This window comes from Sturnira hondurensis, unplaced genomic scaffold, assembly GCF_014824575.4.
Source record: "Sturnira hondurensis isolate 20B ecotype Veracruz unplaced genomic scaffold, ASM1482457v3 Scaffold0002840, whole genome shotgun sequence".
Taxonomy (NCBI): domain Eukaryota; kingdom Metazoa; phylum Chordata; class Mammalia; order Chiroptera; family Phyllostomidae; genus Sturnira; species Sturnira hondurensis.
Window position 1 is genome coordinate 26,955,413 of NW_028075471.1, and position 17,182 is coordinate 26,972,594.

General features: G+C 54.8%; 1 protein-coding gene across 3 annotated transcripts in view; it reads right to left on the minus strand.

Annotated features, from left to right (window-relative positions):
- Window positions 1–17,182, minus strand: part of EEPD1 (endonuclease/exonuclease/phosphatase family domain containing 1) — an 81,687-nt gene that overhangs the window by 3,179 nt on the left and 61,326 nt on the right. For 2 of the 3 annotated variants that reach the window (XM_037041144.1, XM_037041143.1), the window contains exons 4-6: window positions 7,026–7,136; window positions 4,388–4,522; window positions 2,301–2,439 (exon numbers count right to left, since the gene is read on the minus strand). In XM_037041144.1, coding sequence (XP_036897039.1) covers window positions 2,301–2,439; window positions 4,388–4,522; window positions 7,026–7,136 — 385 coding nt within the window. The remainder of the gene's footprint in view (window positions 1–2,300; window positions 2,440–4,387; window positions 4,523–7,025; window positions 7,137–17,182) is intronic. The other variant, XM_037041145.1, reaches the window with a different exon arrangement.

Consider the following 17,182-nt stretch of genomic DNA (forward strand, 5'->3'; position numbering starts at 1 on the left):
TCGGGTGCGCCACACCCACAGTGAGCACGCAGGCAGCACGCAGGGGGCGTGCGCCTCTGCCCACACCTGGAGGCCGAGGCACGTCGGTGGTCAGTAGCCCTTTGGTGACCTGGACACTAACCTGCACAAATTTCCTGGTGCACCCCTGACCGCTCCCTAGAGGGCAGAAAGACACAGGGCACGCCTCAGGTCACCTGAGCAGTCACAACCTGGCATTTCTCTGTTCTGTTTCCATGTTTAAAGCACAAAACAAAATGAAAACGAGGGAAAGCTGGAGATCGAGCAATACAAATGGCCACAGATTTCAACAGCTATCAAGTCACCCTTTGTCACACAGGAAAGACCAGCCGGAGGTAAACAACTTCCCACATAGCTACTGCATTTTTAGCCCAAAGACTCAAAACTTAAGTAGAACGCAGCTCACAGCACATCCTGGCCCAAAATGTAAGCTGCATCTAGTGTTTGTGGCAGTCAGAGGTGGACACTGCCCACGTGTCCACTGGCTGACAGACAGGCAAACCAAATGTGGTGTATGGCCAGGGTGGGGCGAAAGCAGGCCCACAGTGGTTTGTGTGGAGAGTAATACCGTTAATGAATAGTAAGACAAGAGTAAACTGTGTTTTGCACTCTACCACTGCACACCCGCTTTTGCTTCACCCTGTACACAGGGGCACAGTGCCTGGCCGTCAAAAAGACACTCTGACACGAGCTACAGCTGGGAGGGAACTTGAAGACATTCAGCTGAATGAAAGAAGCCAGGCGCAACAGGACAAATACTTTAAGATTCTACTCCTCTGTAGTCCCTGGAGCAGTCGAATTCACAGAGACAGAAAGTAGGATGGTGGTCACCAAGGGCTGGGGAGGGGGGTGGGAGTCAGTATGTCCTGGGGACAGAGTTTCAGTCAGGATGGTGAGACGGCTCTGGGGATGGTGGTGGGGACACTGCACCCCAGCATGAGTGTGCTTAGTGCCACTGATGTGCACACTTACAGATGGCGAAGACAGTACATTTGATGTTATGGATGTTTTACTGCAATAAAAAATATCTTTCTTGCCGTGGCCCGTGAGACTCAGTTGGTTGGGCGTCATCCCATAAGTCAAAAGGCTGTAGGTTCGATTCCCGGTTAGGACACATGCCTGGGTTATGGTTCGGTCCCCCAGTCAGGGTGTGTACGAGAGACGACCGACCGATGGCTGCTTCTCTCTCACATCAATGTTTCTCTCTCTCACTGTCCTCCTTTTTCTCTCTTTAAAAGCCACGAAAGAAAATATCTTTGGGTCAGGATAAAAAATTCTTTCTTAAATGTAAGATTATAGTTTGACAAATCATTTTTATAGTCGAATCTTCATAAATCGACTACATTGTGAGGGGCCAATTTAACAAGGAAAGGGCTTAGAAAGAATTCCAGGCTGTCAACCCTCCCCCAGAGCAGTGAGCGTTCCGAAAAACCGAGCCCGGCTGAAAACACCCCAGACTGCGGCCGTGGCGACTCTTCTTCCTGGCAAACCACGCGCAGAAACCTTCTGTGTTGGGGTCCGAGCCTGGGCGCCAGAGAGCCCACCTTCCTGCTGAAGTTCCACTCTTTTTAACATTCTCTGAACCCTACTGATATTTTCCAAGTCCACGCACACCCGCCCTGCACTGACGGCTCGGTTCTTGCACGGACAGTTCCCAACCCCCGACCCCCAGGCACCTCTGTGAGGTCAGCACCATCGGGTCCCCCCTCGAGTGGCACTTGATGTGCAGCAGGGACCCGCCGGAGGTCCAGCAGCTACTGAAGGAACAGAGAGGCTGATACAGCTTTTCTGAGAATCTGGGCCCTTGGGGCCAGCTGCGTGCCACCAGGGAGGCAGACAGCCCGCCCTGCAATCGGGGCTCTCCCACGTCCCCCGTGCTTTGTCACCAGCTGTCTCTCTTTCACAGGATGAGACAGACAGAGATGGAGGTGGCACCACCGCCATGGCACAGCCGAGGTGGCTGAGCTCAGAATGAGCTGTCCCAGGGGAGGATGCCAGCTTTGCCCCCTCACTCTTTCCATCAAAGACAGGCTGGAAGCCACAAAGCCGATGCTGTGGCCCGGGCATGCTAGACACACAGAGATGAAGACGTCACCACACACGGGACAGCCAGGCTCCAGCAGATGCCGGGGCATCACCATCTCCCATATCCATTGCCAGGCACAGCAGCCAACCCAACAACCGGCCTACGGGATCAGAGAACCAAGGGGGAGGCCACCCCCCCTGGCTGCCCGGCAGAAGTGGGAGCCATGGCCTGGCCTCGGAGAAAGACTATTTCCCACCTTTGAGCATTTCCTGCAGGGTCTGAGCGAAGCTGGCCACACGGTGGCTGTCACTGTGATTCTTGATTGGATTCTCACCCCCAGACAGGGGCAGGGTTGCCAGGTGAAGGTTCACCAGGGTCAAGTCATTACTTCCCACCTGGACAAGAGGAAACAAAGTAACAGGGGCAGTCTTAGATACTTAGTATTTCCAGTATGGCGAACAGCTTCATGCACGATGTTGACACAATGTTGACAATGGTGAACACAAGGCTGCCAATGCCCAGGAGGCAAGCGAGGCGAGGCCGGGCAGCCCACCATAGACCTGTTCGAGGCACCTACAGCACTGAGACCCACAGCACACCACACTCCTGGGGCACATCTGAATGTGTTGGGGTTTTTGGTTCTCCTCGTAGGCAACTATAAGGGAAGGGGAGGCAGCTCTAGCAGTGGCTAGTTAATGAAGGAGGAAGGGGCAACCTGGATCCCCTGCCAGGACCCCCTGCTGGGACCTGCCTCCTTTCCCTCTCCCCACAAATCCCGCCCACTGGAGACCACTGCACCCGGAGGTTCGCTTGCACCTGACGGGTGTAGAACCAGAGCTGGCTGAACGCTGGCCACAGAGGCACTGCCCCTGCCGGGGAACGTGGGGTGCAGGTCTCCTGAGCTCCGTCTGCAGCATTGCTCAGCTGCCTGGGGTTGCACAAGGCGGACTTCCGTTTGTCATGGCGACAAACACAACACTGCCAGGAAGGGGGGGTGGGCAGGGGGACCCCCAGGAAGTGGCAGCTACCAGTTCTGTCTTACAGATGTGACCCTGCTTGCCGACACCGCCACCGCCACCCAGCCCCGAGGGCTCTCTGCAGCTGTGGCTCTGACCACAAAGGGAAGGTCTTCAGGCCTTGGGCAGGGGAACCCTGCATGGGGAGCCCAGGAAGGAGCCACATCTCTGTCCTGTGCCACCTGCTCACCTAGAATGTGACAGGAAGTACAAGAGGCTGAGTGCCTCTCTAGGGGATTGCTTAATTTAGAGGATGTGGGCCACTCACCCCTGACGCGAGAGCCCACCTTTTACAGACCCCGGGTGGTTCTGGCTGTTGCCCTGCTGGGCCAAAGCTGGCACAGCCGCTTTACAAAAAACGGGCCCCTGGGTGCTATTAGGAGGGTTTAAAGGGGTACCTGGCTGGTTTCCACATCAGCACCATAAGCACAGACCCCAGATGCTCCAGATGCCTCCAGGAGTGTGTGTGCTCATGGAATGCCAGCCACTTTATAGCTACCAGGGTGGGAAGGGCACAGGCCCCAACCAGGGCCAACACAGCCACCCCCAGCATACGGGCAGCCCAGTCCCCTGAGCATGGAGCCCAGGGCCCGGGCAGAAATGGTGCTGGGGTGTGGGGCGGCTCTTGGGCTCCAGAGCTTCCCTGGAGCACACAGAAAGGGGATGTCCCCGATGCCCAGCAGGCGGCTTGCTGGGCCCTATGACTTCACGGGTAAGCACCATGGGGACAGGTCCATTGACGGCCCTCTCGGCGGTCTGTCCTGCTGACCCACGTCTGAGGGTCTCCTGTTTGCTAGCACCTGTCAGGGCATCTGGGGAGAGGAGAGACGGTGCTGCTCGGTCAGCCTGCTGCTCCCGACCAGGTGGGACAGACAGACAGGCTCTGATGGGACAGACTGGCACGCGGGTGAGGGCTCATTAGGAGATGTCCTGGCCCCACAACACAGTGGCTCCTTCCAAACCCCCTCTAAATCCAAATGATCCCTCAAGACTGAGAGTACTGGGCCTTATCCCAAAAATTCTGTAGGTCATGTGTGGGATGCAGGGATCCCTGATTTCAGAAAATCTGCCCAGGTGATTGGGACGTGTGTCAGGTTTCAGAACCAGCACCTGCTGTCCTTCCTGCCCAGGTGGCAGAGTTATCAGAGTCTGAGGTCCCCCAAACCGCTCTCACTCCTGCACTGGACAAGTTCACCAGCCAAGGGAAACCCAGGACAGAATACGGTCAAGGCCAGCAGGCAGGGCTTCTCTGGCCCCAGCTGCAAAGGGGACTTTTGTTTTTCCTTTTTAGAAGAACTGGACCTTCATGGTGACACGGAGCAGGTACCTTGAACCGTGCGAGGTACGGCCTGGGGCCCGAGGCCTTCCCGTGCCCATTGCCAGGCGAGCTCTCCTGCGAGGCGGCATCTCTCAGCTCCACGCCGGCCCAGGTGTCCCACAGGAACCCCAAGAAGCCGGCCCCCTGTGGGAGAAGAGGGGCATTAGTTTGGGGGGGTGTCTCAGGGCTGGGGATAGAGGCAGGAGAGGCTGGGCTGTGAGGTTCCACTCAGGCTCATAGGGGCTATTGCTAAAACAAAGGCACAGCCTAAAGCAAATTTCCTGGTTTCAAAGGCATTCTATGCAGCCGGGGTGCCTGGGTACTTCTCCTTTTGTGGGTACGAGGTGGGGCAAAGCCTGGACTGTGTACAAGAGTATCATTGTAATCATCGCATCCCATGAAGGGACCCCTCCTACTCCGCGGGGCCAGATGACTCATTGCTCCAAGAGGCTAAGTAACTTCCCTAAAATCCCTCAACTGGTAAACAGAGGTGCTGAGAATGAAGATAAGTCTCCAGAACCCAGGGCCTGGCACCCGGGAAACATGAGAAATGTCTGCGAGATGGATGGATGGAGGTCCGTCCGGGTTGCCAGCCCCCATGGAGAAGTGGTCAAGGCCCTCTGGGAGTGGACAGGGGACTAAAGCCCAGGAGCAGGGTGCTGGGAGGGCCGGGAAGGGGGTGGACAGACAGGGCGGCGTCAGTAGGGCCCTGGAGCTCGGTGCTGACCCCAGCCACCCTGGCAATCAGAGGGAGACCCTCTGCGTGCCTCCTGCTGCCACCGCCACCTGCATCGGACTTTGGGCAAATAGGTTCATCTTACTCAACCTGCCTGTGGTCATTGAAATGGACCCTGTGGCTGTGGGGTGAGGGCCACAGGGGCAGCTGAAAGATGCCTAGAAGCCACTTCAGGCCTTGGAGAGGATGTGGCCCCGGGGCCACTCTGTGGTATTTGTTGAGGCTGAGACAAGCATTCGTGACTTGAAGATATCGTCTGGGAGACCGAGAATGTATTCAAAATTTTTTTGGATTACTGCCCCTATTTAAAATTCAGGAAATTTCACATGAAAAATGGATATATTTGCATCTTTTGAGAAACCAAGAGACTTGTCTTCACTGGGCCCACACCCTCAGGGGTGGGGGCTGTGGCAGCTGGAGCCACATGAGCCCCCAGCCCCACATGGCCTGGCTGGCTGCTGCCTCTGGGCACCCCCAGGCCCCTCCCACGCTCTGTGGATAAAACATTCCTTGGCACACTATCTTTTACATCATCCAGTCATCTTGTGAGGGAGGGAAGGGGCTCTGTTCCCATTTCACAGATAAGGGAGCTGAGGCCAAAAGGTCGAAGTGGCTTGAACTCGGGCCTCGCTGCAACCGCATGCTACTGTCCCATGGCCCCCATGCCCCAACCTGGGGTAGGGTTTCCTCTCTTGTCCCTCCAACAGGATATGAGCTCCCAGCCTGGCAGGAGGGGCTCCACAAGGCTCAGGTCGGGACCCCTGGGCTGACAAAGAGTGAAAACAGGCAGGGCTGGGCTGCTGGGTCTGCTTTCCTTGCCGGGGGTGGGGAGCTGGCGAACAGTGCCTGGCGCGTGCACTGACCTTTCCAACGATTTGCTGAGTGGATGATGACAGAGTGTTACAGGGAATAGAAGAGCCTCGTGCACCTGCCTGCCTGTGAAGTGCTACTCAACAGCGACAAAGCAAGGAGCTGCGACTCCCATGTGGACTGAGGAGGGATCCCCTGGGCCAGAGGGGTGAAAACTAGATCTGTTCCGACTCAGCTCTACTCCCAGCCGACCGTGCCCGCACCCAGGCCACCACCCACAGTAACCATCTACAACATAAAACCAAGAGAAGTAAGCCTCACAGCGTGTTTTCTGAGTGGCAGCTAAAAAGAGAGTGTATAGTCAATAGATGACTGGACACTTTTAACCCAGCACACGTTATCGTTTAAAAGCCCCAAACCTCAGTATCACTCATATAAGTACAATGCACATACACTTCTAAGCACATTTGGCATATTCCAGATAAAATGATAACATCTGCATTTACAGGAAACTTGTGTGGTGACACAGTGTCTAGTTCATGATTCACTGCCAAAAGTCTGTTTTAACATCTAAAACGCCACTGATATTGAACTTTCCAGATGAGCAAAAACTGATCCTGCATATGACATGTAAGAGTGAAAATGTGTACAGACAGCCACCCGGGTGATACCAAGGAAAGGAAATTCAAAATCGAAACCTGCTGGAAACCTGCACCATTTCCACACATGCGGTTTGTACCACTGAACGTGGGGATTAGGTGCCTGCGAAGCTCTCAGTCAGTGAAAGCTGGGCTTCCTCCACCAGGTTGGCCGAGGCAGACGGTGGGAAGAGATTATAAGGACAAAGGATAGAAATACCCTGTTTGCTGCCCTGGCTCCCGACAGGATTTCTCCCAGGACCCCAAACACCCCTTTCACCCTGGACAGCCATCCATTCCCGGTCTCAGTATGGACCCAAATCCGGGGCATTTTGAAGTGAATGGCGAAGATGGGCAAGATGACAAAACTGCATCAAGGGTGTTGGCAAAGGAAAATGTTAAATGTGAGGAGGGGAAAGGATGCTTCAGTAACAGGGTAAGATAAGTCTGCAGATGAGGGTACCTTCTGGAGCGGCGTTGACGGCGTGTCGGCAACCACGGCCTTCCAGCACCCCCGGGGCCCCTTCCACTTGCGGATGTTGGGCAGGATCGGCTGGTTTAGCTCCATACAGAACTGCAAAGACAGAGCACACGTGGTTGGTGTGTGTCCCACCTCAGCGCAGCCCGAGGAGCCAGACAGTGAGTGGTCCTGACTCATCGGCCCAGATGACTAAATTCCACGACCATAAATTGGAAAGCAAACCGTCCCTCTATGAAAAGTACAATCATCACCAGGGGACCCTTAGTTCGTAGCAATCGATTCTCTTTGTAGCCTTCCAGCACAAACAGTTCAAAACCAGCTGCCGGCATCCTTTGTACCCCTGTGACCCAGTGGATGCAGGTCCCAGCAGGCTCTAGCTCAGCATCAAAGGCAGAGGAAAACAGACCGCTATACAGTGGCCTTTCCCCCGGGGTTGGCGGGGCTCAGCTGAGTGGTGCAGACACCCACACCCCTGGCTTCACCCTGCAGCACCCCACTGTTCACCCCAGTTTGCGTCTGAGAAGAAAGCCCCGCCCCCGTGGATGGCTTCTTAGTGCTTCTGTGTGTCCCACTAACTCGGAGTGGGAGCCTCGGAGTGGGAACTAACATCGCAGGGCGATGTTACCTGAGGCAAAAACCACACCGGCAACGTAAAATGAGGCGTCAAAAAACAGGGGACCAAAAAGCTCCTCTAAGTCATGCCCTCAACACAACGCAGCCTCTCAGGGTTGCTTCTTTTCTTTCTTCCTTTTTTAAAATTCCTCATCCAAGGGTACATTTATTGATTTTAGAGAACAGGAAGGGAGAGGGAGAGAAAGAGAGAGAGAGAAAGACAAAGATAGAGAGAGAGAAACATCAATCAGTTGCCTCCCATGCAAGCCCTGACCAGGGGTTGAAGCAGCAACCTTTTGGTGTACAGGATGACACTCCAACCAGCTGAGCCACCTGGCTAGGGCTTGGGGTTGGTTCCTTGGAGGGTCCCCAAGAATTTGTCAGATTTGGGCTCAGTTTTCGAGACACTCGACCAGCTGGTACCACCCTTTCCCGGGGACGCCCACTCGTCCCTTGCTTTCGGCACCTCGATCACTGCATCGGGTGCACCTTCCTTCTGGGAGCACCACTGCTGTCTCTGCAGCGAGCTGCCCTGAACTGATCCCCCCAGAGCTCCAGCTTCAGCTCCACCTCCGCCCCGAAGGCTCCTCCCCCAGTGGGACCTGAAGCTCAGATTTCCCCCCTATGTTGTGAACTGTATTTCCACCACTGGAGCCCCCATTCTATCTGAAGGTTTCCATAGAACCATAAACACAGCAGGTTCCAAAGGGTCACCCTATTCCCCTCCCACTCCCCTGCCCATTTGCTGGTGGTTGCATCCATCCAACTGCTTGGCCGCGTCCCTCTCCCACCACGCCCCACCTCCCCTCCCCACCACCCGGCCCAGCCCATTGATTCTACTGTCCCATCCGTCTGCAGCTCCCACTTGCTGTTCTCCAGTCCCACTGCTGTGGCCTGTAGCTGCCTCTCTGCCCATCGACCCACTGGCCACGCTGATGCACCACCTGTCAGCCGGCAGCCCCCTCTGGGGATTGTAGCTGCAGAGAGCCTGCCCCTGCCCAGGTTCCCGGGGGGCCCACATCCCAGAGCTCAGAGATGCCAGAGTCTACTGGCCTCACCTTGGCCTCATGGGGCTTACACAGCAAGAGGGGAGATGAAGCACAAGCAAGGACTCAGCCAATCACTTCTACCACAACAGGCACTGCGGAGAAAGCGAGACTGGGCCAGGCAGGTGGCGTGTTGGGCAGGCCACTTTAGTTATGCATCACTATGCAGCTAGGAGTTCTGCTGCTTCTACAGTTAGATGGGTCGGGTGTGCCTTTCCCCAGCAGAGGACGCTGTAAGGCAGGGCCTACACCCGAGTCACCTTCATAAAGCCCACCTGGCACAGAGCGAGGTGCCCAGTGATGCCCTTCAACTGTCTGCTGGTCAACTGAGACACTCCTCAAGGTCATGCAGGAGAAACCAAAGGGGGGAATTGCTCCTTGGTGCGAATTATCCAAATCACTGCCTCAACTTCCAGCTGCCTTGCAGTCTGCCTGGGAAGTGTTCTCCCTGGGGCGGGGCCACCAGTGCTGCTGGTGCCAGTGGCTGTGGGCCATGCTGGTTCCGGTGGGAACTTCGCCCTGCTGCCTCTCCCGGGCTAGCTGGTGCCCCGAGCAGCCATTCTCGGATGGGAAATGAAGCACTTTGGAAAACACAACTGGAATTTATCGACTTTAATTTTAGGGATCCAGAGAGAAAATGTGCTTCACAAAGGGCCCGATTGCTGCCCTGGGGAATCGTTAGGGCAGAATCCGAGAATCTCTACAAAGGAAAGCAGTTCCCCGCTGCCCGCCTGGGCGGCACCATTCTCCCCCCCTCCAACTCCGCATGGGTTCTTTGTACCCAGCTGCTCATGAGAATCTCCCAGCATGCACCTGGGAAGCTCTGTTTTTAAAAAGCCCCCCAGGGAGATCAGGCAACCAGCCAGTCAGGGAGGCCCAGCCTCTGATGCCCAGCCTCTGACATCCACTCACTGGGCGGGGACAGCCACCTGCAGGCAGCCAGAAACCACCTCAACTCTCCTCACCTTCCCAGGACCTTCTGACACCTGAAGACAAGTGACTCCCCCATTCACACCTCAAGTCCCAGCCCAGCTGAAAGAGTCCTATCCCAGGCAAAGGCGCTTTGATGGGGAGGGCTGGCCGTGAACAGAGGTGACACAGGACAACACTGTTTTCCGTGTTCACATTCTCGGAGATGGCCTTTGGGGACTCGAGGGGTGCTGGTCAGAGTGTGATCCAAGTCACCTGGGAATTCATTGAACCTGCAAATCCCCAGGCCCCACTGGGCCCCACTGTACCAGGGTCCCCGGGTGGACCTTCCAGCTGACTCGGACACCAGTTCTAAGTCGATGTTAGAGGACGAAGGGAAGACAGCCCCCTTTTGCTGTGGTTTATATGTGAAAGCCTTTCCCTCCCAGGGAAACTCTAGGAGACCTAAGGGCCTGTAATTCCTAAAACCGCTGGCTGCCGGCATTTGTGCTTCTGCAGCCCTGCTCTCCAGCCCCTCCCGCAGCACCCCCACCCCCACCCCCGTCTTCTGCATTTCTCATGTGCTTGGGGACTATGAATAATTTATAGGAGAAAAGTGTTGATGACTGAAAGCATCGAATGCCCAAAGGTTCGTGGTTAGCATCGGGTTACAGTAGGTATTGACTTCTATTGCTGGGATTGAAAAAGGAGTTGCTAGTGCGGTAACTCAGAGGGTGGTGTGCACTGCAGTTGTCAGCAGGCCTGAGGAGGGGAGCGCTATTTAGGGTCTCCTCCTCAGCGCGTGGTCCCCGGAGCATCTACAACGCCTAGGCGTACATTCAGAATGCTGGGCCTCAGGCCCACCTCAGACCTGCAGCACTGGGATCTGCATTGTCCCAGGGTCCCAGGGTGATGGACAAGCTTGGGTGAAGCCCAAGTTCAAGTTAACGTTCAAGGTTACACAGCTGGAAGTGTGTTTCCTGCCCTGTACCTCAAAGGGGTGGGCCTGCCCACCATAGCAAACCCTTGGGTCCTTCCTCCTGAAAATTTCCAAGGAAAACAAAGGCACCCTCTGAGAGCCCTCCCATCTGAGCTGTTTTATGTAGAACAGCTGGTTCTCAAATTTTCTGCTTCGCCCACATAGCAGAAGGAAGAAATAGTACTCTCCTAAGTCACAATGGCTCGCCAGGGTACACAGGGTGGAAATGAAAAGGCGGAGGGGTATGTGGCTGGAAACAGTCTCCCAGGTAACGGTGCCCCGCACACCTGAATCCTCCCAAGCTCCCCCTCCCCCACACCACCTGTGCTTCTAAAATCCCGGGGGGCTAACCCACTGCCTGCCTCTGTCAGACTCACAGTGGTTCTTGTCCATAAAACCATAGATCTGCAAACTCCATCCTCGACCAAATTGGGACCTCTAAGGTTACGGCTGAGGAGCGCGCCTCTGACAAGTTCCCCGAGCATTTTCAGCTGAAGTCAGAGAAGCCCCAGGCAAGGCCAGATGTTGCTGACTTAGAACTCAACCTTCCTTCACACCGTGGAGCAGCAGCAGTCTGGCCAGGCAGCTTTCCTTATTCAACACGAACACAACATTTCAGCCCAGCCCACCCCCGAAAGCACCTGACCTTGGCTCTCCACAGCCAGCCCCCAGGGGATTAGGCAGAAAGGAGCTGGCTGGCCAGGCAGGGTTCCCAGTGGGCACGCCACCAGTATCTGTGGGATGAATGAATCCAAGAACATCCCCTGGGGACCCCACCATGTGGCTTCTCTCTCCCGGGATAAGTTACAAGGATGACCAGGGTCTACACTTGTTCTTTAGCTTCAGACCAAAGGGGGTGACGTTACCTGCCCGCACCCTGCTGGGCAGACGGCAGAGCCAAATCCCCCCCACTCTTCGGTGTGGCCAGAAGGGGCCTCAAAGTCAGTAGCAAGAGGAGCATAAAAATGGGAGAAGAAACACAAGATTCTCACAAACCCTGACACTCCTTTCTCCCTCCTCCTCTGTGATACGTGCTGTGTGAACTCCGGGAAGAAGCTGGTTACGTCAATGAGGCATGGGGGTAGCTGTCCAAAGGCTGCCCCCTGAGACATAGGGAGTGGGCTCCACTCCCACAGAAGATGATACCAGCCTTTCTTGATGTCCCCTGAGCCCCACCCACCTGAAGGTTGGAATAGGAGCTTACGTGTAATAGGTAGTCATTTTAACAGGTTAAATTTGGCTAAATCCAAGAATAGGAACACAGTGGCAGCCAGCACTCTATGACCAGGTTTGCATCTGAACCCACAATGGAATCAGAGCAGGGAGGAGTGGGGAGAAAAGGGAGCAACATCTATTAAGTGCCACCGAGCTGCCGGGCTCTCTTCAAGGACTGTCACCGTTAATCCCAATGACAGCCCTGAAGGGCACCACAGCCAGGTCACTCAGTGCCAGCAAGTGGGCTGGGCGGGATGAGAGGCCTGGTCTGGCGGTGTCCTGTGCTCCCATGCACTTAGGAGAGGAGGCTTGCGGAACACAAGGTGTACCAGCGACTCACAGGAGCTCACGGCACCACACGCACTGCAGATTTGGGGTTTTCGGGAGCTGAAACCTCTAGAGCCACTGCACTGCTGAAGTCAGTTTCATCACCCATGTGTCAGCTGCAGGGGCCTGGGCACACAGCAGACTGCAGCCTCCCCTGGGGGGGGGCCAGGGCGCTCCGACAGGTAGCACGGGTGGGGAGACCCGTAAGGCCACTGCCGCCCTCAGATCTTGGGCCCAGTCGTCTTCACCCCAGGAGGGAAGCGAGGCACTCACAGCCCACGAGTCACTTCCAGGTTGGCTCCACGCACGCACCCCTCCATGAGGACCAGAAGAAATTTAGGTGACTGTTGGTCCTTGTGAAACATCCCTGACGTGGTAAGGAAGGTCAGAGGCCACAGGAGACCTCCCTCGGCCTCCACAGCCAGCTTATCAAGGGCAGCAACACCCATGGGCACTGCTGCCAGCAGACCGTGGTCGCCAGCGTTTCCAACAGTCACTCATTACACTTCCTGAACAAGGTGGTTACAGTAAGTGAGGCGGGTGAGGGGGCTTTCAAGGGCAATTAAAACGTCTTTTTGGTCGCTTTTGTGTGTGTGAGGGAAACTGTAAAACGGCGAGTGAGGGGAAGCTGCAGATTTTGAGGACATGGAAGTCAGCACAGGGACAGACACATATGGGCCACAGGACCCCTGTGTGACCACTGTACACTGCCATGTGGCCACCATCCTTGTCACTGTCCTTGTTGTCCCTTCAGGGACATTTCCAAAGGTTGTTTTCTTCTCCAAGGTTTTGAGTGTTAAGACTCTTAATCTTAGATGAGTAATAAGACGCTTAATCTTAGACTTGGTAATAATTTTGTACATTTTCCCTTCTCTTTAAATAGAGGCCTATGTCGTGGGGTAAGGACAAGCTCAGGGCAGGGTCATCTGTCAGGCATAAGAAGCAGGGGAATTTCAGTGCAGAACCCTGGGGGTGAGTCGCCTCGCAGCCTCTCTCCTCTGGTTTCATGAATGTCGGTTGGTCCATCCAGTCGTATGGACACACACACTTCCGTACCCTGCCTTCCCACTTACAGTCGTGCCACGTTGTTACAAAGTCTTCTACACTCACTGGAGGCCGACTACCAGGCTGTCCCATGGAGGCGGCGCACCACGCCCCCCATAGCGGAGGTGCAAAGGCCGTGATGCAGAACGGAGCACTGGGAGTTTGAGGGGCAGAAGGCTGCAGCGCAGAGGGCGAGGGGCGGAGTGGTGAGGGGGTCGTAAAGCGGCCGTCAGAGGCCTGGCCACAGGGGGCCCTCCACGCCCTGCAGGGACCCTGCACCCTACATACACTGCGAGCCTTCTCAAAATCAGCGAAGGGTGTGAACACGCTCCGCATGTAGAAAGGCTGCGGGGCTTCGCTGCAGAGTGCAGGTTGGAGCAGGGCCCCCAGGGTCGCAGGGGCCTGTGGACCGCTACGGGCGGGTCTGCAAGGAAGGCAGAAAATGGGTGAACGAGGCTCCGGAGGAGTGGAAACAGGGCTCTGACACTCACGCGTGAGCGTTCACAGCAGCACTATGTAATAGCCGGGAGATGGACACGGCGCAAACAGCCCCTGCGGGGGAGTGCAGACGCACACCAGCACAGCACTGAACCCGGAGAAGGAACAGCGAGCTCACAGCTGCTCCAACGGGGATGGGCCTTGAAACCCTGCGCTGAGTCAACTAGCCAGACGCCGAAGGCCTCCTATACACGAAAGGCGCAGAATGGGCACAGCCGTGGAGCCAGGAAGCTGGCTGGCGGCCGCAGGGGCTGGCGGAGGGAGGGGCGGGGTGATGCTCTATCGGCACTGGCTTCTGCTTGTGGGCGATGGAAGTGTTCTGGGACTGGACAGCGGGGACGGCTACATGGCACTGGGAGGGCACCAAATGCCAACGAATTCTTCACTTTTGAATGGGCTCTAAAAGAATTAATTTCATTAAAAAACTGGCGTAGGCAACGGGTTGGAGGTTTCAGATACAGCAGAGGACATTCTCTTCATTCACCAGGTGCCACGCTAGGAAGCCCGCTGTCCCTCGGGAGACTAGTCCGGGGGAGCAGGGAGGCAGCGCCACCCCCTGGGGACGTACACAGAGTTGATTCATTCCGGGATTTTCTCTAAGCGGTTATCGAGCCCTTGAGAGAGGAGCGCACAGCCCAGTAGAATTTTTGGAACGTAGGCCTTTTGAAGCTCAAAAAAAGACGGTTTATGGCAAATAAAATACGTATGTCTTCCCAGATTAGACGTCCCACTTGTGAGTAGTGATTGAGACTAATTATGCTAAGCGGAGGCAAGTCTGAAAATAGCAGTGAGTTTTGGAGGATTCTGTGTGTGGCTCTTTTCAGAGAGTGTCGGGAAGGCGCAGGCCCAGGGAAGCAGCCCAATCCGAACAGAGACGCCATGGTGGCCGCCCATGGTGGGCACCCCTGTGCCATCCCGTGGATTCCAATGTTTCCACGTTGCTTGGGAAATGCACCAACACTGAAGGTCAAGGAGGCAGTTTCATTGGTCCTTCCTAATGAAGAGCTGCTGACCCACACATCCAACCATTGATGTTACATTTTGCCTGTGGCAGAAAAGGCTGCCCCAAGCTTGCTAGACGATAAGAACTCATTTCCTAAGACAAACCACAGTGACCTGGCCAACTGTAATGCTTCCTTTTCTAGAGTCTTCTTCCTTCTTTGATAATGTCAAGTGAAAGGCTCACAGAACAGGTCAGAGGGTACAGCCATGGGGAAAGACGGCTTGCAAGCCCTAGTCAAGCCTCCCAAATCCAAGCATTTTTACATGTGAGGTACCAGACCTGGCAACAGAAAGACGGGGAAGCAAGAGAAAGCCAACACGACCAGGCAGGAAATGGTGATTTAGGTACTTAATCCTCACCCCCACCCCCCGCCCCAGACCCCAATCATTTAGGAGCAGAACAAAGCTGGCAGTTCCCTTTAGCTGCCATCCCACCCTCCCACAGACCACCTCCATGCTCTTCCAACCCTGGACATAGATCTCCTCAGCCCATACACGCTGGTTCACTCTCGGCCTCTCTCTAGAGTACAGCCGCCCAGTACTTCCCACACGTGTCTGTGAAGAGCCCAGTGTTATTTGAGACCAGCACATTCGACAGAATCCGTGCTCACAGACCCTCGGGGAAATGGCTCAGGCTGCTGTTTTTCTTCGCCAGCCTCCAGCTCTTCCAAAAGGCCGCTTTTACACAACTTGCCTCCCTCAGCAGCAGTAATCATAAAAACAGACTGCAGAGCCGTGGGCGAAAGTGTCCCTGATTCATGCCTTCTTTTATTTTGATTTGCGTTAGGCCAAATCCTCATTTTTAAAGCCTGCCTGTCCCTGCTTGATTCCAGGGCAAACCACAGGGATCCGGCTGCTCTCTGCTACGTGGTCAGCAAGGGACGGAGGGCCCCATGAGCTTTCATTCCCAGACGCATGGTGGCCCTGAGAACGGCAGCTCGTGAAGCAACACCGTCCCTTTGGAGAACGTGTGGACATGTGCTGGTCCCCAGTTTCCCATGCTAATGCAGAAACGGAAAACCAGACACCCCGGTCTCCCCCACACACACACCAAACTGTCTTTTCGTCAGCCTCCCTCTCCCATTACACTGTGGGTCAGAGGCATTTAAAAATGGCTGAACTGCCTGAGATTAGTTTCATAGGTTCTTCAGGCTCCTTCTAACACACTGAGAGTGGGTGGCGTGAAAGCAAACAGGACAGAGAAAGGGGATGCATTACAACATCAGGTGGCACACCAGGTGCCGTGGCAGTGCCCCCAGTGCACAAGAGGAAACCCCTAATTATGGGTCAGAACCAGAGCAGTGCACGCTCGCTGGAAGGCTCATGGTGTGCCTAGTATCACCTCGGGCTCCTTACACACGACACCTGGGGTGACTCACACCATGGCCCTGCAACAGATACATGCGTCCCACTGGACAGATGGGGAACACAGGGCTGGGGGGATTAGCCAGGACCCAAATCCTGTCCCTCTGACCCCATGGAGTCACTTGGCTTCCCACCAAAGCAGCCACAAGGAGGGGGGCAATGTGATCACACTTGTGTGTTAGAAGATTTACTCTGGTAACAATAGAAATAAGGAACTAAAATCACAGAGACCAAATATTAATTTTACATTTTCATTTTTCATTGTTTTCAAAGTTTCTAGACATCATATGAATATTAATGACTTGAATTTTATCTGTGTAGAAGGCATGTGTTGTGTGCATACAGACACACACACTTAATTCTTTTTCATAAATAAAAGCTGACTAAGTATCACTGATAATTAAATGAAGGCCTGGCTGGTGTGGCTCAGCAGATTGAGCACGGGCCTGCAAACCAAGACATCACAGGTTTGATTCCCAGTCAGGGCACGTGCTTGGGTTGCAGATCACGTCCCCAGTAGGGGGTGTGCTACGGGCAACCACACATTGATGTTTCACTCCCCCTCTTTCTCCCTCCCTTCCCCTCTCTCTAAAAATAAATAAATAAAAACTAAGTAAATAAATAAATGAAGGAGGAAAACAATAGATGTCCCTGAAAGGATGCCTAAGAACACTGGTTTCTCTTCCCCTCTCATTCACAAACCTCCGCCCAAACTAAATGCACAGCAAGGATGCCTGGGTAGCGAGAAACAAAATGAACTATCACTACCCAGCAGTTTATTCCTCCCCCAGGGTTTCAGCCGGGTGGAGACGGGGAGGAAAGACCAGGTGGGGAAGATCGCAGCAGCACAAAACCACAGTCTCACAATCTTATAATCAGGCAGAAAAGCCTTTAATGAGCCCCAGGAGCTGATGCCAGTGTCGGGATCCAGGCAAAAACCCAGAGCTTGTCCCTTTTCCTTCCAAGTGCAGCCCTTTGGCTTGTAAATGCTAAGGGTTTTGCTCTAGTCCTGGGTGCTCATCCCTGTGGATTCTGGGAGCTGAACACATCAGGAAGATGCTCTGGGACTTGAGGTGATTTCATGCAGCCACTTAAGTGGAAGTTGCCGGCAGATAACTAGGAAGGCAGGCAATTTCACAAGG